Below are 17,345 nucleotides of genomic sequence, written 5' to 3'. Positions count from 1 at the left end.
GAGAACCGGCTTGCCCGAGGCTTATTAAGCACACAACCTAGGTTTCCCTAGGCGATGTGAGACTATTTAACACTAACACCAACGACTAGGGCTATACAGACGGGGTGGCACAGAAGACACAAGTGGAGTGATACGAAAATCACGAACGCAAAAATAGCGTTGAGAGGGTCTGGCTCTGATATCATGTTAGAAATCTTCGGACCTAACTAACCTCTAAAACCCGCTTGCAAGGTGTAAATACATGATTTTGGTCAAGGCCCAGAGACGGTAGCGGGAGCCGTGGACGTGAGACGAAGCATCCATCAAGAATGTCGGGGTCACCGTGCAACGCGACGCGGTATGATTAGATTGCCCCGAAGATGACAAAGTAGAAGGTGCTCCAGATAATTGTACTGTGTGTTGGGATTAGTCTCCATTACCCTATAATAATATTTGGGTGTTTACATTTGGCAACTTCACTGGGGACTAGTCCCCGACACCAATACATTGCGAACATGAACCCGGCAAAAACACAATCCCCGGGGTCCAAAATCAAAACAAACCTTCTCATCAACCATTTAGTGAGAACCCATCAGATAGCACTGGCGGAACACCAACGAAAAGAAGAAAACCCAAGTCTCATGAGTGTCGAGAAAGGATCCGGGGTGGAATGTCCCCTTAGGATTCAATGGGAAGAAGACCCAGAGGACGGAGTCACCAGAGAAGACCCGGAAGACAGGGTTGTACGTGAAGAGTTTTGGGAAACGATTTCTAAGTTCTTCCAAGAAATAAAATTTACTGAATATCAACAGGAGTTAGCTTGCCTACACATTTTAAACATCTTTACCGGAGAAGACCCTTACGAATGTATAGAAAAACATTTCCCAAAACAAATTACCTTTTCAGGAGAAGATCAGATGGTTGAAGCGGGACATCTGCGTCCTTTGTTCATCACAGCCGGGGTTGGGGAAAAACACCCTCAACCGGGCATTTGTGGACACTGGCGCCTCTTTAAAATTAATTTATCAAGACACCATTTGTCGGATACGTATCCCACCGATCGATGTCAAGATATTCAATACTAAAGTGCGGGATTTCAGCGGGGAGAAACAAAAGACAATCGGGACAATACAAGTAGAGATTACAGTTGGACCCATCAAAGCTATTGAACTTTTTCACGTAACCGAAGCAAGCTTAACGTGTCATATCATTTTAGGACAGCCGTGGTTAAGAAAACATGGAGTGGTATCTTCCACAGACCATCAATGCCTCAAATTCCTGTGCGGGGGAAAGGAATGGCATGTAGCAGCCGCGAAGAACCCATTCACGAGTGAAGAGAAAAACCTTTTCCCCGAGGTTGCCTTTTATGACGAGTCAGAGATAGCGGGTGTAGAAGATGATCTCTGGGGAAGAAAATAGCATAGCGGAGGAAAAAATACACGTAAGGGACATTTCCGACGTTATACTCAACCTGATGGGATGACAAAATATCAATACGTCGTTGAAGAAAGCATGATGGCAGAAGAAGAGCAAATCATACAGGAGATGGGAAACTTAACCGTGAATGAGCCCGGACACGAGTGGGAGCACCCGAATTTTACAAACAATGGAGGTTTGGAGCCGACAATACCACTAAATTTGGGAACCCCAGAAAATCCGAAGGTAATTCAAATCGGCAGCAATCTAACAACGGAAGAACGGGAAGAATTGGAGAGTGTGCTAATAGAATTCCAAGACGTATTCGCCTGGACATATGAGGATATGCTAGGACTAAACCCGGCCCTGGTTTCACATGAAATAAAAATATCACCATCATTTAAACCAGTTAAGCAACCCCGAAGACGTTTTTCCCACAAGATTGAAAAGAAAATCAAGGAGGAAGTCTCGAAATTATTAGAGGCAGGGTACATCAAGCCGATACACCATCCAACGTGGCTAGCTAATATTGTCCCAGTGGAAAATAAGAATGGTAAAATACGGTGTTGTGTCGATTTTCGAGATCTCAACAAAGCATGTCCCAAAGATGATTTCCCCCTCCCGCTCATCGATCTAGTTGTCGACTCCACAGATGACCACGAACTGTATGCCTTCATGGATGGATACAACGGTTACAACCAAGTCAAAATGAAAGAGTCTGACGCTCCCAAGACGACGTTCTCAACACCGGTCGGAAATTTCTATTATGTAATCATGCCCTTTGGTTTAAAAAACGCCGGTGCCACATACCAGCGAGCCATGACCCTTATTTTTCATGACCTCAATCATAAAGAAATGGAATTTGGTGTATGTGGACGACATCATTGTGAAAGCGAAGAAAAGAGCGGAATTTGTACCAAATCTTAAGCGAGTTTTATCTCGATGTCGGAGCTATGGTCTCAATATGAATCAGGCCAAATGCACATTCGGGGTAACCTCTGGAAAAATATTAGGTTTTAAAGTCACTAAAGCCGGGATTGAAGTAGATGAGGATAAGGCAAAAGCGATTCTGACGATGACGGCCCCAAAGAATAAAGAAGAACTTCAAGCGTTGGTAGGCAAAGTTTCTTATGTGAGGCGGTTCATACCAGTTCTGGGTACCAGTATGGAAAATATCCTTCCGTTGCTTAAGAAAGAATCCAGATGGATATGGGGAGAGGAGCAGCAAACAACACTTGATAGAATCAAAGCGTGTTTGATGCACCCACATGTGATGCGCCCGCCAATCCCAGGAGAACCCTTATATCTCTATGTAGCAAACACAGACAAAGCGATAGGTGCAGTGCTAGTTCAAGATATGGGGAAGGACAACCTGACCCCGATCTACTATGTCAGCAAGGCACTAAAAGAAGTGGAACTACGTTATTTTCCAGCGGAAAAAGCGTGCCTCCCTCTAATTCTGGCGGCACAGAAATTAAGGCATTATCTACTGGCACATCAGACATATGTTGTGGCTTCAGGAAACCCGATAGCTTATTTTTCTGCAACTACAATCCCGTCAGGACGCATGGCCCGTTGGTCAGTACAACTATTTGAATTCTCTCTCCAACCGGCGAAACCAAAAGGAATTCGGGGTCAAGTTATCGCAGACGTACTGGCGGCATTTCCAGGATGTGAAGCTACTCCTCTACATGAGGACATCCCCAGAGAAATAGCCATGACAGAGAAACTCAAGCCGTGGTTACTTTACTTCGACGGCTCGTCGCATGGGGACAAAGGGGGCGCAGGAGTCGTCCTAATTACCCCAAATGACGAGTTGATCTCCAAAGCTTCCAAACTCGACTTTCCCTGCACAAACAGCGTTACCGAATATGAAGCCTTTCTTCTCGGGTTGAAAATTGCTAAAGATCTGGGTGCCCGAAGCATTGAGGTAAAAAGGGATTCCCGTTTTCTAATACCAAAAATGTTAGGAGAATTTAGTGTCAAGGAACCTACACTGGCCGCATACAGGGACAAAGCTCAGAGATTAATCGCGTAATTCGATGATGTATCATTAACACATTTGGGCAGAACGTCTAATAAGGATGCTGACGGGTTAGCCACTTTAGCATCCAGCTTGCAGATGATAAACGTGACTGAGGAGACCATCACAGTGATCAAAAATACCCTACCATCGACATGGTTCTAGGGTGTCATCTTCGAAGACGAAAACGACTGGCGACGACCGATTTTAAAGGACCTCAAGCAGCAGCCTGAGGACCGGCAGTTGTCGTGGAAGACTCTCAGCAAATATAAAATGATTGATGGAAGCCTATATTTCGTCACCACCGGAGGAATTCTTTGCAGATGCGTGGGCAACATAGAAGCAAAAAAGTTACTACACCAAATTCATGAATGCACTTGCGGATTTGGGCCCGATGTACCCTTGCAAAGAAGGATTCAACGGGCTGGTTTTCATTGGCCGGATATGATACAACAAGCCCAGACTTTACAGGACAACTGCGAAGTCTGCTAAGGGGACCCGGCGCATGAAGAAGCCTTTGCACTCGATGAAGAGGACTGGCGGACCCCATATGTCGAATATCTGAGGGAAGGTACTCTTCCAGATGATAAGAAGACGACTAAGAAACTAGAGAGAAGAGCCCGAAAGTTTTTTTTATCATAGATGGAGAACTGTTCCGGCGTTGCTTCAATTAGAAAACATTAAAATGTGTAGAGAAAGCGGATGCCACCCGCATAATGGAAGTAAGCCATGATGGAGAACACCAGGGGAAGGCGAGACTCTTCACCCAGATTAATGACGCCGGGTACTATTGACCAACAATGCAAAGTGATATCACTGAGTATGTACAGAAATTCGAGCAATGCCAGATCCATGGGAATCTAATCCACGCACCACACACCACACACTATGCTCCAAGATACTTGTACTCCATGGCCCTTCCATAGCTGGGGGATGGATATTATTGGACCAATCAACCCAAAATTGTCTAAGCAACACGAATACATCATCACCGTCACAGAGTGCTTTACAAAGTGGGTAGAGGCCATACCACTGAAGGGAACCACCGGGGAAGTGATTTGGCTTTCATCAAGGAGAACATAATATGTCGTTTCGGGATTCCCATGTACATTATCTCCGACAACGGCACACCGTTTGTCAACAATGACGTGACAAAACTTCTGAAAGCATTCCGAATCAAACAAAAAGTGTCAACTTCCTATTACCCACAATGGAATGGGAAAGAAGAGTCCTCTAACAAGTCACAACTCATAATCTTAAGCAGAAACCTCTATGACAACAAAAGAACATGGCATGAGGAACTCCCGCTTGCGCTAATGGCATACTGAATCGCTAAAAGAACGTCCACGGGATCATCACCATATAGCTTGGTATACGGAGAAGACGTTATCATACCCGTCAAAGTAATCATATCCTCAGCACGGGTGCTATCAGCAAGCGGGGTTGACCTCGACAACTAGCGCTTTCGTTCTTTAGATCTGATTGATGAACGTCGAAGCGTTGCTGAACAGAAGAACATGCAATACCGTGATCGGCAGGCGAGGTTCTACAACCAACACGTTAAGGAAAGGCATTTTGAGAAAGGAGAACTTGTACTCGCTGTGGAACCACATGTCCAAAGAGAAGGAAGTGCCGGCAAATTTGCTCCAAATTGGGAAGGTCCTTTCCGCATCCGCAAAGTTGGAGGTTCAGGATATTATAAACTCGAGCACGCTGATGGCTCCAAGATCAAAGGAAAACGCAACTCCAAACTTAATGGCATTTGGCTGAAGAAATCTTATACTTAGCCTCAACCGTGATAAATACCGACAAACACCACACCCGCTTTTTCCCTTTTTCTTCTTTCCTATTCCTTGTTTCTGAATAAAACAATTCCGTTTCTTGCCAATCTAAATCTATATTTCACTTTGAATTTTCTTTCAAAGAGTTGATGCAACTACGTACTTAGCACAAAACTCTACACAAAAGGCACCGGGAATGACCCCGCAACCACATACTCAGTGCAGGACTCTACACAAAAGGCACCGGGTACGACCCCGATATGCCGGATGAGAGTTCCTTGTCCACAACGCATTCTCTACTACTCTAAGTCTTACTCTACTTCAGCACACTCCAACTCGTCAACATGAGATTGACGCAACCACATACTCAGCATAAACTTTACACGAAGGGAACTGGGATTGAACCCCAGACATGCCGACAATGGGCTGGCCCCCGCATAATCTAAACTCGTAAAAAGGAATTTACTTTCCTTCACATTCTTTGCTCCATCATGTATCCATGCAAAGCGACCTCGGACAATACACAATCTTACCAGACTCAACCAGGATAGGGGAACCTCCTTTTTTTCTTTAAAAGAAAAAAGAAGAAGGGGGGGGGGGGGGGGGGGTGGTGAAACGATGAGTGCTAAAAAGTGCATATTTCTATATATTTTTCTTGGCATTTAACTCATCTTTTGTGCATTAATTCTACATTTTATCCCATATTCTGTATTTTCATTGTTTTCAAGAATAAATATTTTTATTAATTAATTTTGTATTTTTAGGTACCAAATAAAGACTAGATGAGTTGCGGAGCCAAAAGAGCAAAGACACGGGAGAAAGCCGGTGGAATCTCTAGCGGAAAAGAAGTGAAGAATGTGTTATGGAAGACTCAAGGATAAAAATGGGCTTAAAAAGGAAGAAATTGTTCTTAAAGAAGAAGTGGGCTCAAGATTACCTAAGCCCAAATCCAATTCCTAAGCCCAAATCCATATCCTAAACCCAAAATTCAATACCCAAACCCGTTTTCCTTCTTAACCGTAATATTGGATCCATTCCATCATCCAACGGTCGCTGCGTCATCATGCATCAGATTTCGATGCACCTTACCAACACTACAGCACCTAACTCCATCTTGAGCCGTTAGTTTCGTTGTATTTTTGCATCCAACGGTCGCTCATAATCTGTCTCCATCTCGCCGTTAGATCCGTTTCAGAAGTTATCATCCCACGGATTCCCTTCGCGAAACATCAAGATTTGATGAGCCCGCTCAACACCCAAACAACCAAATACCTATACCCGCAAAACAAACACACCCTTCTTCCCAAAACCATCGACTCCATCTTCTCCATTCCTCTACAGCGACCATCACCTCCACCATGTCCGCTCAACCACCTCCATCATTGTACCCCATCAATCAGCCACCCCCTCCATCACTAAAGGACACCACCATGATACACTCTAGCTCCTTCTCTCTCAACCCTTTTATCTGTTCAAAAACAGTGAACCTAGAAACTAGGTTTGAGAGAAACAGAGTTAGTGAAATCAAACCACCAATTACGGAAGAGGAGAAGCAATAGAAGAATGGGTCGAGACCATTGATTGATTTCAGAGATTAGGTAAAGGTCAATTTTAGATTTTTTAGTAAACCCTAATTTTACTGATTTGGGGATTTTAGTTTTTTTTTTTTGGGCTGTAACTATAAAAGGGTGTTAGGGGTTGTAAAATTCGGCATCTCTGGACTAGCCAGTAGAGAATTGAAACAAATTTATTTTGATGCAATTCCAATTTCAGTTCTTCTTATGCAGTTAACAGTGAATGTGTGCATGTTGTTTTCAATTATCTCGAATGTTGAATGTTGCTTGAATTATCATACTCAATGAATGTTATTGCTAGTTACATGTTTAGCATGAGCTAAACTGCATTAGGCTGAGGCTCAGATGAAGCCTAGTGCATTGTTAAATGGTGAATTGCTAGGATAGTTATCCTGTTGTCTGTTTTGATTGAGCAATGGGAAGAGATTGATGCTCATAGTGCCTGTGATTGATTGTTCTGTCAAAAGACAGTCAATGCTAGGGGCAAACTAGTGAGCAAATTAGTTTTCCTCCCATTCTAGATGTATGCATAGGATATTCAACTCAACCTAGGATCACATTGCTTGGCTAGGACACAAAGGTGGATTCTAAGCCCTTAGCTTAGCCACAATCCCTTTTACAGTCACTTAAATTCAGTTCTGTTTTGCTTCCTGTTCAGTTTATCTCCTTACCTGTTTTGCTTGTTTAATTTCTTGCAATTTGTAGCTGTTGTGCACTGAAATCAGTGCACAAACTCCCCCTGCCCTTGGCTTACAGCCTTGGTTCCCTGCTATTTTTATTTTATATCCTCTGCCATTTAATCTTTGTTGTTTTGCCATCTTGTGTTAACTGCTTTGGTTTGTTAACTGTTTTGGTTCTTTGCATCTGCCATATTACCTTGCCTTGCTCACTGCCATAGTGCTTTGCACCCATTGATAGCTTAGGATAATTTCTTGTATGCTCCCACTCCCTGTGGACTGATCCCATTCTTACTTTCTATACTAAAACTTGCCTTGTATACTTGCAAGTCTTTTGTGCGCCGTTCCCAAGCACACCAAGTTTTTGGCGCCGCTGCCGGGGAGTGGTGCTTGCTGCTGTTGATTTCCTTTGCTGTCCTGACCTGCAATCATCGCACTGAGTTGCTGCAGAGCTGTGTTGCTGGCCACCTGAGCTGCTGCTGCTGCTGGAACCTTGGCTGCTGTTGTTGCTGTTGCTGGAGCTGGTGAACCAAGCCTGCTGCTGCCAAGCCAAAGCAACTGGGCTGCCAACTGAAGCTGCGTTTCACTGCTGGGCTCGTGATCTTCTGCTCCTGGGCTTCGCAGCTGATCCTCCTGGGCTCGTTTGCTGAACCAACTCCAACTGTTGCTGGGCTTGGGCGTGAGCTGCTTAGGACGATCCTAAAGCCCAACTGGGCTGTGCAACTAAAAGGGGACCAAAAGCCTATTTTTGGGCTTCCCTCCAAAAATCAAGTAAGCCTAACCCATGAGTTAACCCACTTGGGCCTCATTTAAATTCAAATTCGGGCTTGTAATAATTAATTTAATTATTTATTTGGGATTGTAATAATTTTTATTTTCCTTTATTTTCTTTTTTTTTTTTTTTTTATTTGGGACTGTAATTATTTTTTGTCTTTATTTTTCTTTTTCTTTTTCTTTTATGGGCTTGTCTTAATTATTATTATTGTTTTTATTTTCTTTTATGGGTTGTGCTAATTTATGCTAGGTTTAGTTCAAATTTTTTTTTCCAAAGCCCAATTTTAAACCAAAAACAAAATCCCTTATTAAAACCAAAACCCACTCAAAACCAAATCATCAAAACCCATTCTAAACCAAAATATTGGGCCTTTTTGTGGTCCAAAATTGTTTCCGATTGCTCTGTCTGACCAACATGTTAGTTGAGGTACCTACAAGGACATGATTGTGACCTATAGAGACCAAACAAACAGACTTGTTAGAATTAATCAAGAAGAACCTATCGAAATTCTGAGTTCTGAGGTAGACAGCCCAGATCAAACCGAAACAATGGGAGAACCCCGTACCCTCAAGGATTATATGTACCCAACTAGAGCCAGTCAACCTTCTTGTATTGTGCTACCCGAGGATAATGGCCATTATGAGCTGAAATCGAGCACAATACAGATGCTTCCTATTTTTAGAGGTGTTGAGAATGAAAACCCGTACCACCACGTGAGAGAATTCGAGGAAATTTGTGGAACTCTGCGTTTCACTCAAATGTCCGACGAAACCCTAAAGTTAAGGCTCTTTCCTTTCTCCCTGAAAGATAAGGCAAAGGCCTGGCTTTATGCTTTACAGCCTCAATCCATCATGACATGGGATGACCTCATAAAGGAGTTTTTCAAAAAGTTTTTCCCGAATCACAAGACTGCGACAATTCGTCAAAGTCTGAATAGCTTTGTGCAATTAGAGGGTGAGACCTTAGCTAGATACTTGGAGAGATTCAATGAATTATTGCTCCAATGTCCCCATCATGGTTTTGAAAAATGGAGACTTGTGCAAATTTTGTATGAAGGTCTAGATGTGTCCACCCGAACAACGGTTGAGTCGATGTGTAATGGTCTATTCGTAGACAAAACTGCTGATGCGTCTTGGGACTTCTTGATTGAAGTAGCTGAAAAGACGCAACAGTGGGAATCCATCCGTGAACCCAGAAAGACTACATCCGAAGCGAAGGCTTTTAGGATTGAAGCAGATTTCGAGGGAAGAGCAAACATGGCATCAATAGTTAGGAGATTAGAAGAGTTAGAACTACATAAAAATTCAAAACCTTCCACCACTACTCTCCGAGAACATGTCGCTTCGTCTGGTGCCGCTTGTAACGATCCCAACCATCAATTCCAAAATTGTCCCGATTTGCTTGCAGTCCAGGAATCTAGGCTTGAACAGGCACATGCCATGTTTCAAAAACAAGAACATAACCCCTATTCACAGACCTACAATCCAGGATGGAGAAACCACCCTAACTTTTCATGGTCAAAAGGACCCACTCAGGGAGGACCATCTCAACCCAATCAGAGCTATCAAAACAATCAGGGATATCAGAACAATCAAGGTTATCAACACCCGAGAAACCCTCAACAACAATCAAACTCTCAACAACAATCATATCCTCAACACAATACCGACAAGAGATTATCCGCCCTAGAGGAAATGTTCCAGAGTCTGGTGCAAAGTCAGAAAAGTCTTGATCAAAAGATGGGTCAAATCTGTGATTCCATAGGTGAGAGAGAAAAGGGTAAACTTCCGAGCCAACCCCAACAAAATCCAAGAGTGTATTTCAAACAGGCTCTTCATCCTGCAAGGAAACCTCTCCAGATCAAGTCCATGCCATTACCACCCTCCGAAGTGGTAAAGTCATCGAGAACAAAGTGGGCGAACCTAATGAATCTGATACAAATTCCACGCTGTCTCCACAACCCCAGAAAACCAAAGAATCTGAGCAAGTTGGAAAGCCTGACAATTCTACTGCTGTGAATGTCCCTTTGCCAACTCATTCTCCTGTTGCCCCATTTCCTCAAGATTGATCTATCAACAGAAAAGTACCCATTACAATGAGATGTTAGATCTGTTCAAGAGAGTCAACATCAACATTCCTTTTCTTGAAGCAATCAAGCAAATCCCTGCTTATGCCAAATTCCTCAAAGACTTGTGTACTCAAAAGCGCAAGCTCAATGTGCACAAACGTGCTTTCTTAGCTGAGCAGGTGAGTTCCATCATTCTGAACAAAACTCCACCCAAGTTTAGGGATCCAGGATGTCCAACAATTTCTTGCACTATAGGAGAACACACGGTCAATAAAGCGTTATTAGACCTAGGTGCAAGTGTTAACCTACTGCCATATTCTGTTTATGAGCAGTTAGGTCTTGGGGAGTTGAAGCCAACATCTATCACTCTACAACTGGCAGACCGATCTGTCAAGATTCCTCGTGGATGGTCGAAGACGTTTTGATCAAGGTTGACAAATTCTATTTTCCCGTAGACTTCATTGTCTTAGACACTCAACCTGTACAAAACCCAGACTGTCACATTCCTGTCATCTTAGGACGTCCTTTCTTGGCTACGTCCAACGCAATCATTAATTGTCGTAATGGAGTGTTGAAACTGTCTTTTGGCAACATGACGGTAGAATTGAATGTGTTCGATATTAGTCAACAACCTGTGAATCTTGATGATGATGATGTGCATGAAGTTAATATGATTGAAGGATTAATACAAGATTCGTTGACTAACATTCTATCCGTCGACCCCTTTCAAGCATGTATGGAGAACTTTAACTCAGATTCCTATGATGATGCATACTGTAGTGACGTCCTATCTCTGCTCGAATCTGTACCTCAAATGGACGTCACTGAAAGGAAATATGAAGTGGAACCACCCTTACTCTCTGATTCCAAGCTCATTCCATCCATTGTTGAGCCACCCAAGCTTGAATTGAAAACATTGCCTAGTACGTTGAAGTACGCATTCCTAGGTTCTTCTGATACTTTACCTGTCATTATTTCATCATGTTTAGACACGGAACAGGAAAGTAAGCTTTTAGAAGTACTTAAGGAACACAAAGAGGCCTTAGGATGGACCATCTCAGATCTCAAAGGAATTAGTCCCACCATTTGCATGCACCACATTAACCTTGAAAGAATGCCAAACCATCGAGGGAAATGCAAAGGAGACTTAATCCTAACATGAGAGATGTAGTCAAAGGAGAGATCCTGAAACTACTTGATGCGGGTATCATATACCCAATACCTGATAGCAAATGGGTTAGTCCCATTCAAGTTGTGCCTAAGAAGTCAGGCATTACTGTAGTTCAGAACGACAAGAATGAATTAGTCCCTACTCGTACAACCACAGGATGGCGAGTATGCATCGACTACAGGAAGTTGAACACAGTAACAAGGAAGGATCACTTCCCGCTCCCTTTCATTGACCAAATGCTAGAACGTGTGTCTGGACACAGTCACTACTGTTTTCTAGATGGCTTTTCCGGTTATAACCAAATTCACATTGCTCCGGAAGATCAGGAAAAAACTACATTCACGTGTCCATTTGGGACGTTTGCTTATAGACGTATGCCCTTCGGGTTGTGTAATGCACCTGCTACTTTTCAGCGTTGCATGATGAGCATTTTTTCTGACATGATAGATAGTTTTCTCGAGATCTTTATGGATGATTTCTCTGTTTTTGGTTCCTCGTTTGACGAATGTTTGAAGCATCTTGCCCTCGTGATATCCAGATGTAAAGAAAAGAACCTTGTTCTAAATTGGGAAAAATGCCATTTTATGGTGAATTCAGGAATAGTTCTAGGACACATCATCTCAGAAAAAGGAATTGAAGTGGATAAAGCTAAAGTTGACCTCATTCAACATCTACCACAACCTCGCTCTGTGAAGGAGATCAGATCATTTCTAGGTCATGCTGGTTTTTACCGGCGATTCATCAAAGATTTCAGCAAAATCTCCAGACCTCTGTGCAGTCTTCTCTCCAAAGATGTTGCCTTCAATTTCGATGCTGCTTGTGTGAAGGCATGGGAGGAATTAAAAACCCTTCTCACCACCGCTCCTATAGTCCGACCACCCGATTGGAAGCTTCCGTTCGAACTTATGTGTGATGCCTCTGATTATGCTGTTGGTGCTGTTTTAGGACAGCGAGTTGATAGACTACCATATGTGATATACTATGCTAGCAAAACCCTTAATGATGCCCAACTCAATTATTCAACTACCGAGAAGGAATTGCTTGCCGTCGTTTTCGCATTAGACAAGTTTAGATCTTATCTGATAGGGTCTAAGATCATCATATACACAGACCATGCGGCTTTGAAGTATCTTCTTTCCAAGAAGGATGCTAAAGCTCGCCTTATTCGATGGATACTATTATTACAGGAATTCGATCTCGAAATCCGTGATAAGAAAGGTTGTGAGAATGTGGTTGCTGATCATTTGTCTAGATTAACTTTAGAGTCTATTGATGAATTTGAGCTGATTAGAGAATCATTCCCAGATGAACAGCTGATGTCTATCTCAGACCTTCCTTGGTTTGCTGATATTGTTAACTACCTCGCTACAGGTAGGATGCCCTCACGTTGGTCGAGACAAGACCGCTCTAAATTCCTGGCTGAAGTTAAACATTTCCTTTGGGATGACCCATATTTGTTTAAGTACTGCCCAGACCAAATCATTAGGAAATGTGTCCCCAACACCGAACAGAAAGATGTGATATCTTTCTGTCATGACCAAGCCTGTGGAGGCCATTTCAGTGCCAAGAAAACCGCTGCAAAGATCTTGCAGTGTGGGTTCTATTGGCCATCGTTGTTCAAGGACTGCCATGATTACTGTGTTGCCTGTGAACGTTGTCAGAAGCTGGGAAGCATTTCAAGGAGAAACATGATGCCATTGAATCCTATTCTGATTGTTGAGATTTTTGATGTTTGGGGGATCGACTTCATGGGTCCATTTCCCATGTCTGACAGCAAGTTGTACATCTTAGTCGCCGTTGACTACGTCTCCAAGTGGGTAGAAGCCATCGCAACCAGAACAAATGACCACAAGGTGGTACTTTCCTTTTTAAAGGAAAACATATTTTCACGTTTTGGTACCCCGAGAGCTATCATCAGTGACGGTGGTTCACATTTCTGCAATAGGCACTTCGAGTTTTTAGTACGCAAGTATGGAATAACTCACAAGGTTGCTACTCCGTACCACCCTCAGACCAGTGGACAAGTGGAAGTGTCTAATAGGGAAATCAAGCACATTCTAGAAAAGACGGTTAACCCGTCTAGGAAAGATTGGTCAATAAGATTGAATGATGCTTTGTGGGCCTATAGAACAGCGTATAAGACACCAATTGGCATGTCCCCCTATCGTCTAGTGTATGGAAAGCCGTGCCATCTTCCTGTGGAGTTAGAACATCGAGCTTATTGGGCAATCAAGCAACTGAACTTTTCTCTGGACGAAGCTGGAATTCAACGGAAACTTCAACTCAACGAGTTGGAAGAATTGAGAAATGAGGCTTATGACAGTGCCAGGTTATATAAGCAGAAGATGAAGATATTTCATGACAAGCGTATTCTACGCAAATCCTTCACTCCTGGTCAGAAAGTCTTGCTGTATGACTCCCGGTTACATCTTTTTCCAGGAAAACTGCGTTCCAGATGGAAGGGACCGTACCTAGTACGCACAGTTTTCCCTCATGGAGCTGTAGAGCTTGAAGATGTCTCCAACAAGAACATTTTCAAAGTCAACGGGCAGAGATTAAAACCATTCCTTGAACCATTCCCACCCGACACTGAAACAACCAACCTGGAGGACCCAGTCTATGTGGACTAAGCTGGTCCACCCTTGTACATAAGTAGCTGCGTTTTCTTCCCCATTGAAAACCAAAAAGCCTTTTTCCCTAAAAACCAAAAAGTTTTCACTCCCGACAAAACCAAATTTTTCCCAAAAAGTCCAATCCCATTAAAAACCAAATTTTCTTGTAGATAATGTGTTAGTTAAATTTCCTTTTGTATATATTTTGTGCTCATCCATTGTGACTCCGAATATGTTGGAGTTTTGCCTTGGATAACGGAGTTTTAATTCTGCTTTCGCCGAAATCGGGTATTCTCTCTCCTTTTACTCTACTCAGCATGTCCCTTTCCATATGTTGTATTTTAATTCTTTCCATATTTTTAAACATTGAGGACAATGTTTAGTTCAGGTTTGGGGGTATAGAGTAGATACCACGATAATATGCCATAATTGAAAACAAAACTCCATCTTTTTGAAAAAATTGAAAAATTCCAAAAAAAATTGAAAAATCAAAATAAAAAATTAAAAATTGAAAAAAACAAAACATAAAAATCGAGCTCATTTACCTTGAAATGTTGACTCTTGTGCAAATATGTAATTATTAGGAGTCTTAGTCTAGATATTTAGGCACCCTGATTCTAGCACAATTCACATAGTGATAAGAAACTTGCACGCGCACGATCTACCAATACATGTATAGCCTCGATCTTCAAGGTGTTCTATCGGAAGTTTTAGTTGCCAATCACTTTAGAATACTGAACGAAACTTGACTAGCTTGTTCTTTGGTTGGTTGGGATAGAAGGTGGAGGTTACATTAAGAAAAACAACCATCGAATTTAACTGGGTGCATCAAAAAGGGCTACCTCTTGCAAAGTGTCATGTAATTTTGTTTCCTTTTGTATATGTATCAAAAGTGTTTCTTAAAAAAAAAAAAAAAAAAAAAAAAAAAAAAACGATGTATTATTCAAAAAAAATATCAGAAAAATAAAAAAAAAAAATCAAGTATTTATCAATTCCATCATCTCTTGTTCCAAAAATAAAAAGAGAGTAGTCAATGTAAATAAGAGTCATGTAAATAGTCATTTTGTTGTTTCATTGTAATAAGCAAGGAGGGTGTATGCCATTGATGTACAACGCGAGTAATTGTGAAATACCTCCAACTCATTCACAATTCTCGTAAAGTCCGGACAGCTAGCTAGATTTCGACCTTGGTTCTTAGCCTGAGAAACTATCTCTTGGTGATTAGTAGTCATAACATCCGATCTTTCTTTACACATGTGTAGATACACTTTACACTCTTATCACATGTCTTTATTTGTTATCAGTGCTAGGATTGTGCCTTTGATAGCTAGATTGACATCTCCATTTTGCTGTGAGCTTAAACTGACTTGCACATGTCACATTTGATGGAATATGAGCTTATATTTTGACCTAGAACTTTGTAGGTACGTTCTAAGCAAACCTTCACGAGACTTAACTCGTCCACTAGGGACACTTAGTGGTTTAAAAGGCTTAGTGCATATGCTAAATGCATTCGAGAGACCAGCGACAGTGGTATAGGTAGGATTTCCTTAGTTTTGTTTTACTTGAGGACAAGTAAAATTCAGGTTTGGGGGTATTTGATGAGTGCTAAAAAGTGCATATTTCTATATATTTTTCTTGGCATTTAACTCATCTTTTGTGCATTAATTCTACATTTTATCCCATATTCTGTATTTTCATTGTTTTCAAGAATAAATATTTTTATTAATTAATTTTGTATTTTTAGGTACCAAATAAAGACTAGATGAGTTGCGGAGCCAAAAGAGCAAAGACACGGGAGAAAGCCGGTGGAATCTCTAGCGGAAAAGAAGTGAAGAATGTGTTATGGAAGACTCAAGGATAAAAATGGGCTTAAAAAGGAAGAAATTGTTCTTAAAGAAGAAGTGGGCTCAAGATTACCTAAGCCCAAATCCAATTCCTAAGCCCAAATCCATATCCTAAACCCAAAATTCAATACCCAAACCCGTTTTCCTTCTTAACCGTAAGATTGGATCCATTCCATCATCCAACGGTCGCTGCGTCATCATGCATCAGATTTCGATGCACCTTACCAACACTACAGCACCTAACTCCATCTTGAGCCGTTAGTTTCGTTGTATTTTTGCATCCAACGGTCGCTCATAATCTGTCTCCATCTCGCCGTTAGATCCGTTTCAGAAGTTATCATCCCACGGATTCCCTTCGCGAAACATCAAGATTTGATGAGCCCTCAACACCCAAACAACCAAATACCTATACCCGCAAAACAAACACACCCTTCTTCCCAAAACCATCGACTCCATCTTCTCCATTCCTCTACAGCGACCATCACCTCCACCATGTCCGCTCAACCACCTCCATCACTGTACCCCATCAATCAGCCACCCCCTCCATCACTAAAGGACACCACCATGATACTCTCTAGCTCCTTCTCTCTCAACCCTTTTATCTGTTCAAAAACAGTGAACCTAGAAACTAGGTTTGAGAGAAACAGAGTTAGTGAAATCAAACCACCAATTACGGAAGAGGAGAAGCAATAGAAGAATGGGTCGAGACCATTGATTGATTTCAGAGATTAGGTAAAGGTCAATTTTAGATTTTTTAGTAAACCCTAATTTTACTGATTTGGGGATTTTAGTTTTTTTTGGGCTGTAACTATAAAAGGGTGTTAGGGGTTGTAAAATTCGGCATCTCTGGACTAGCCAGTAGAGAATTGAAACAAATTTTTTGATGCAATTCCAATTTCAGTTCTTCTTATGCAGTTAACAGTGAATGTGTGCATGTTGTTTTCAATTATCTCGAATGTTGAATGTTGCTTGAATTATCATACTCAATGAATGTTATTGCTAGTTACATGTTTAGCATGAGCTAAACTGCATTAGGCTGAGGCTCAGATGAAGCCTAGTGCATTGTCAAATGGTGAATTGCTAGGATAGTTATCTGATGTCTGTTTTGATTGAGCAATGGGAAGAGATTGATGCTCATAGTGCCTGTGATTGATTGTTCTGTCAAAAGACAGTCAATGCTAGGGGCAAACTAGTGAGCAAATTAGTTTTCCTCCCATTCTAGATGTATGCATAGGATTTCAACTCAACCTAGGATCACATTGCTTGGCTAGGACACAAAGGTGGATTCTAAGCCCTTAGCTTAGCCACAATCCCTTTTACAGTCACTTAAATTCAGTTCTGTTTTGCTTCCTGTTCAGTTTATCTCCTTACCTGTTTTGCTTGTTTAATTTCTTGCAATTTGTAGCTGTTGTGCACTGAAAT

General features: G+C 41.8%; 1 protein-coding gene across 1 annotated transcript; it reads left to right on the top strand.

The window, feature by feature from the left end:
• Positions 1–1,494: 1,494 nt before the first annotated feature.
• Positions 1,495–13,998, top strand: LOC113315612 (the record flags this gene model as incomplete). The annotated part of the gene is made up of 5 exons (XM_026563875.1): positions 1,495–1,641; positions 2,249–3,325; positions 10,305–10,639; positions 12,840–12,972; positions 13,108–13,998. Coding segments are annotated over exons 1-5 (2,583 nt in total), but the record flags the coding sequence as incomplete, so codon positions are not given.
• Between the last annotated feature and the right edge of the window lie 3,347 nt (positions 13,999–17,345).

Source organism: Papaver somniferum, chromosome 10, assembly GCF_003573695.1.
Source record: "Papaver somniferum cultivar HN1 chromosome 10, ASM357369v1, whole genome shotgun sequence".
Classification (NCBI taxonomy): Eukaryota; Viridiplantae; Streptophyta; class Magnoliopsida; order Ranunculales; family Papaveraceae; genus Papaver; species Papaver somniferum.
The sequence above is the reverse complement of the archived record's forward strand: the minus strand, read 5'-3'. Positions and strand labels throughout refer to the sequence as shown.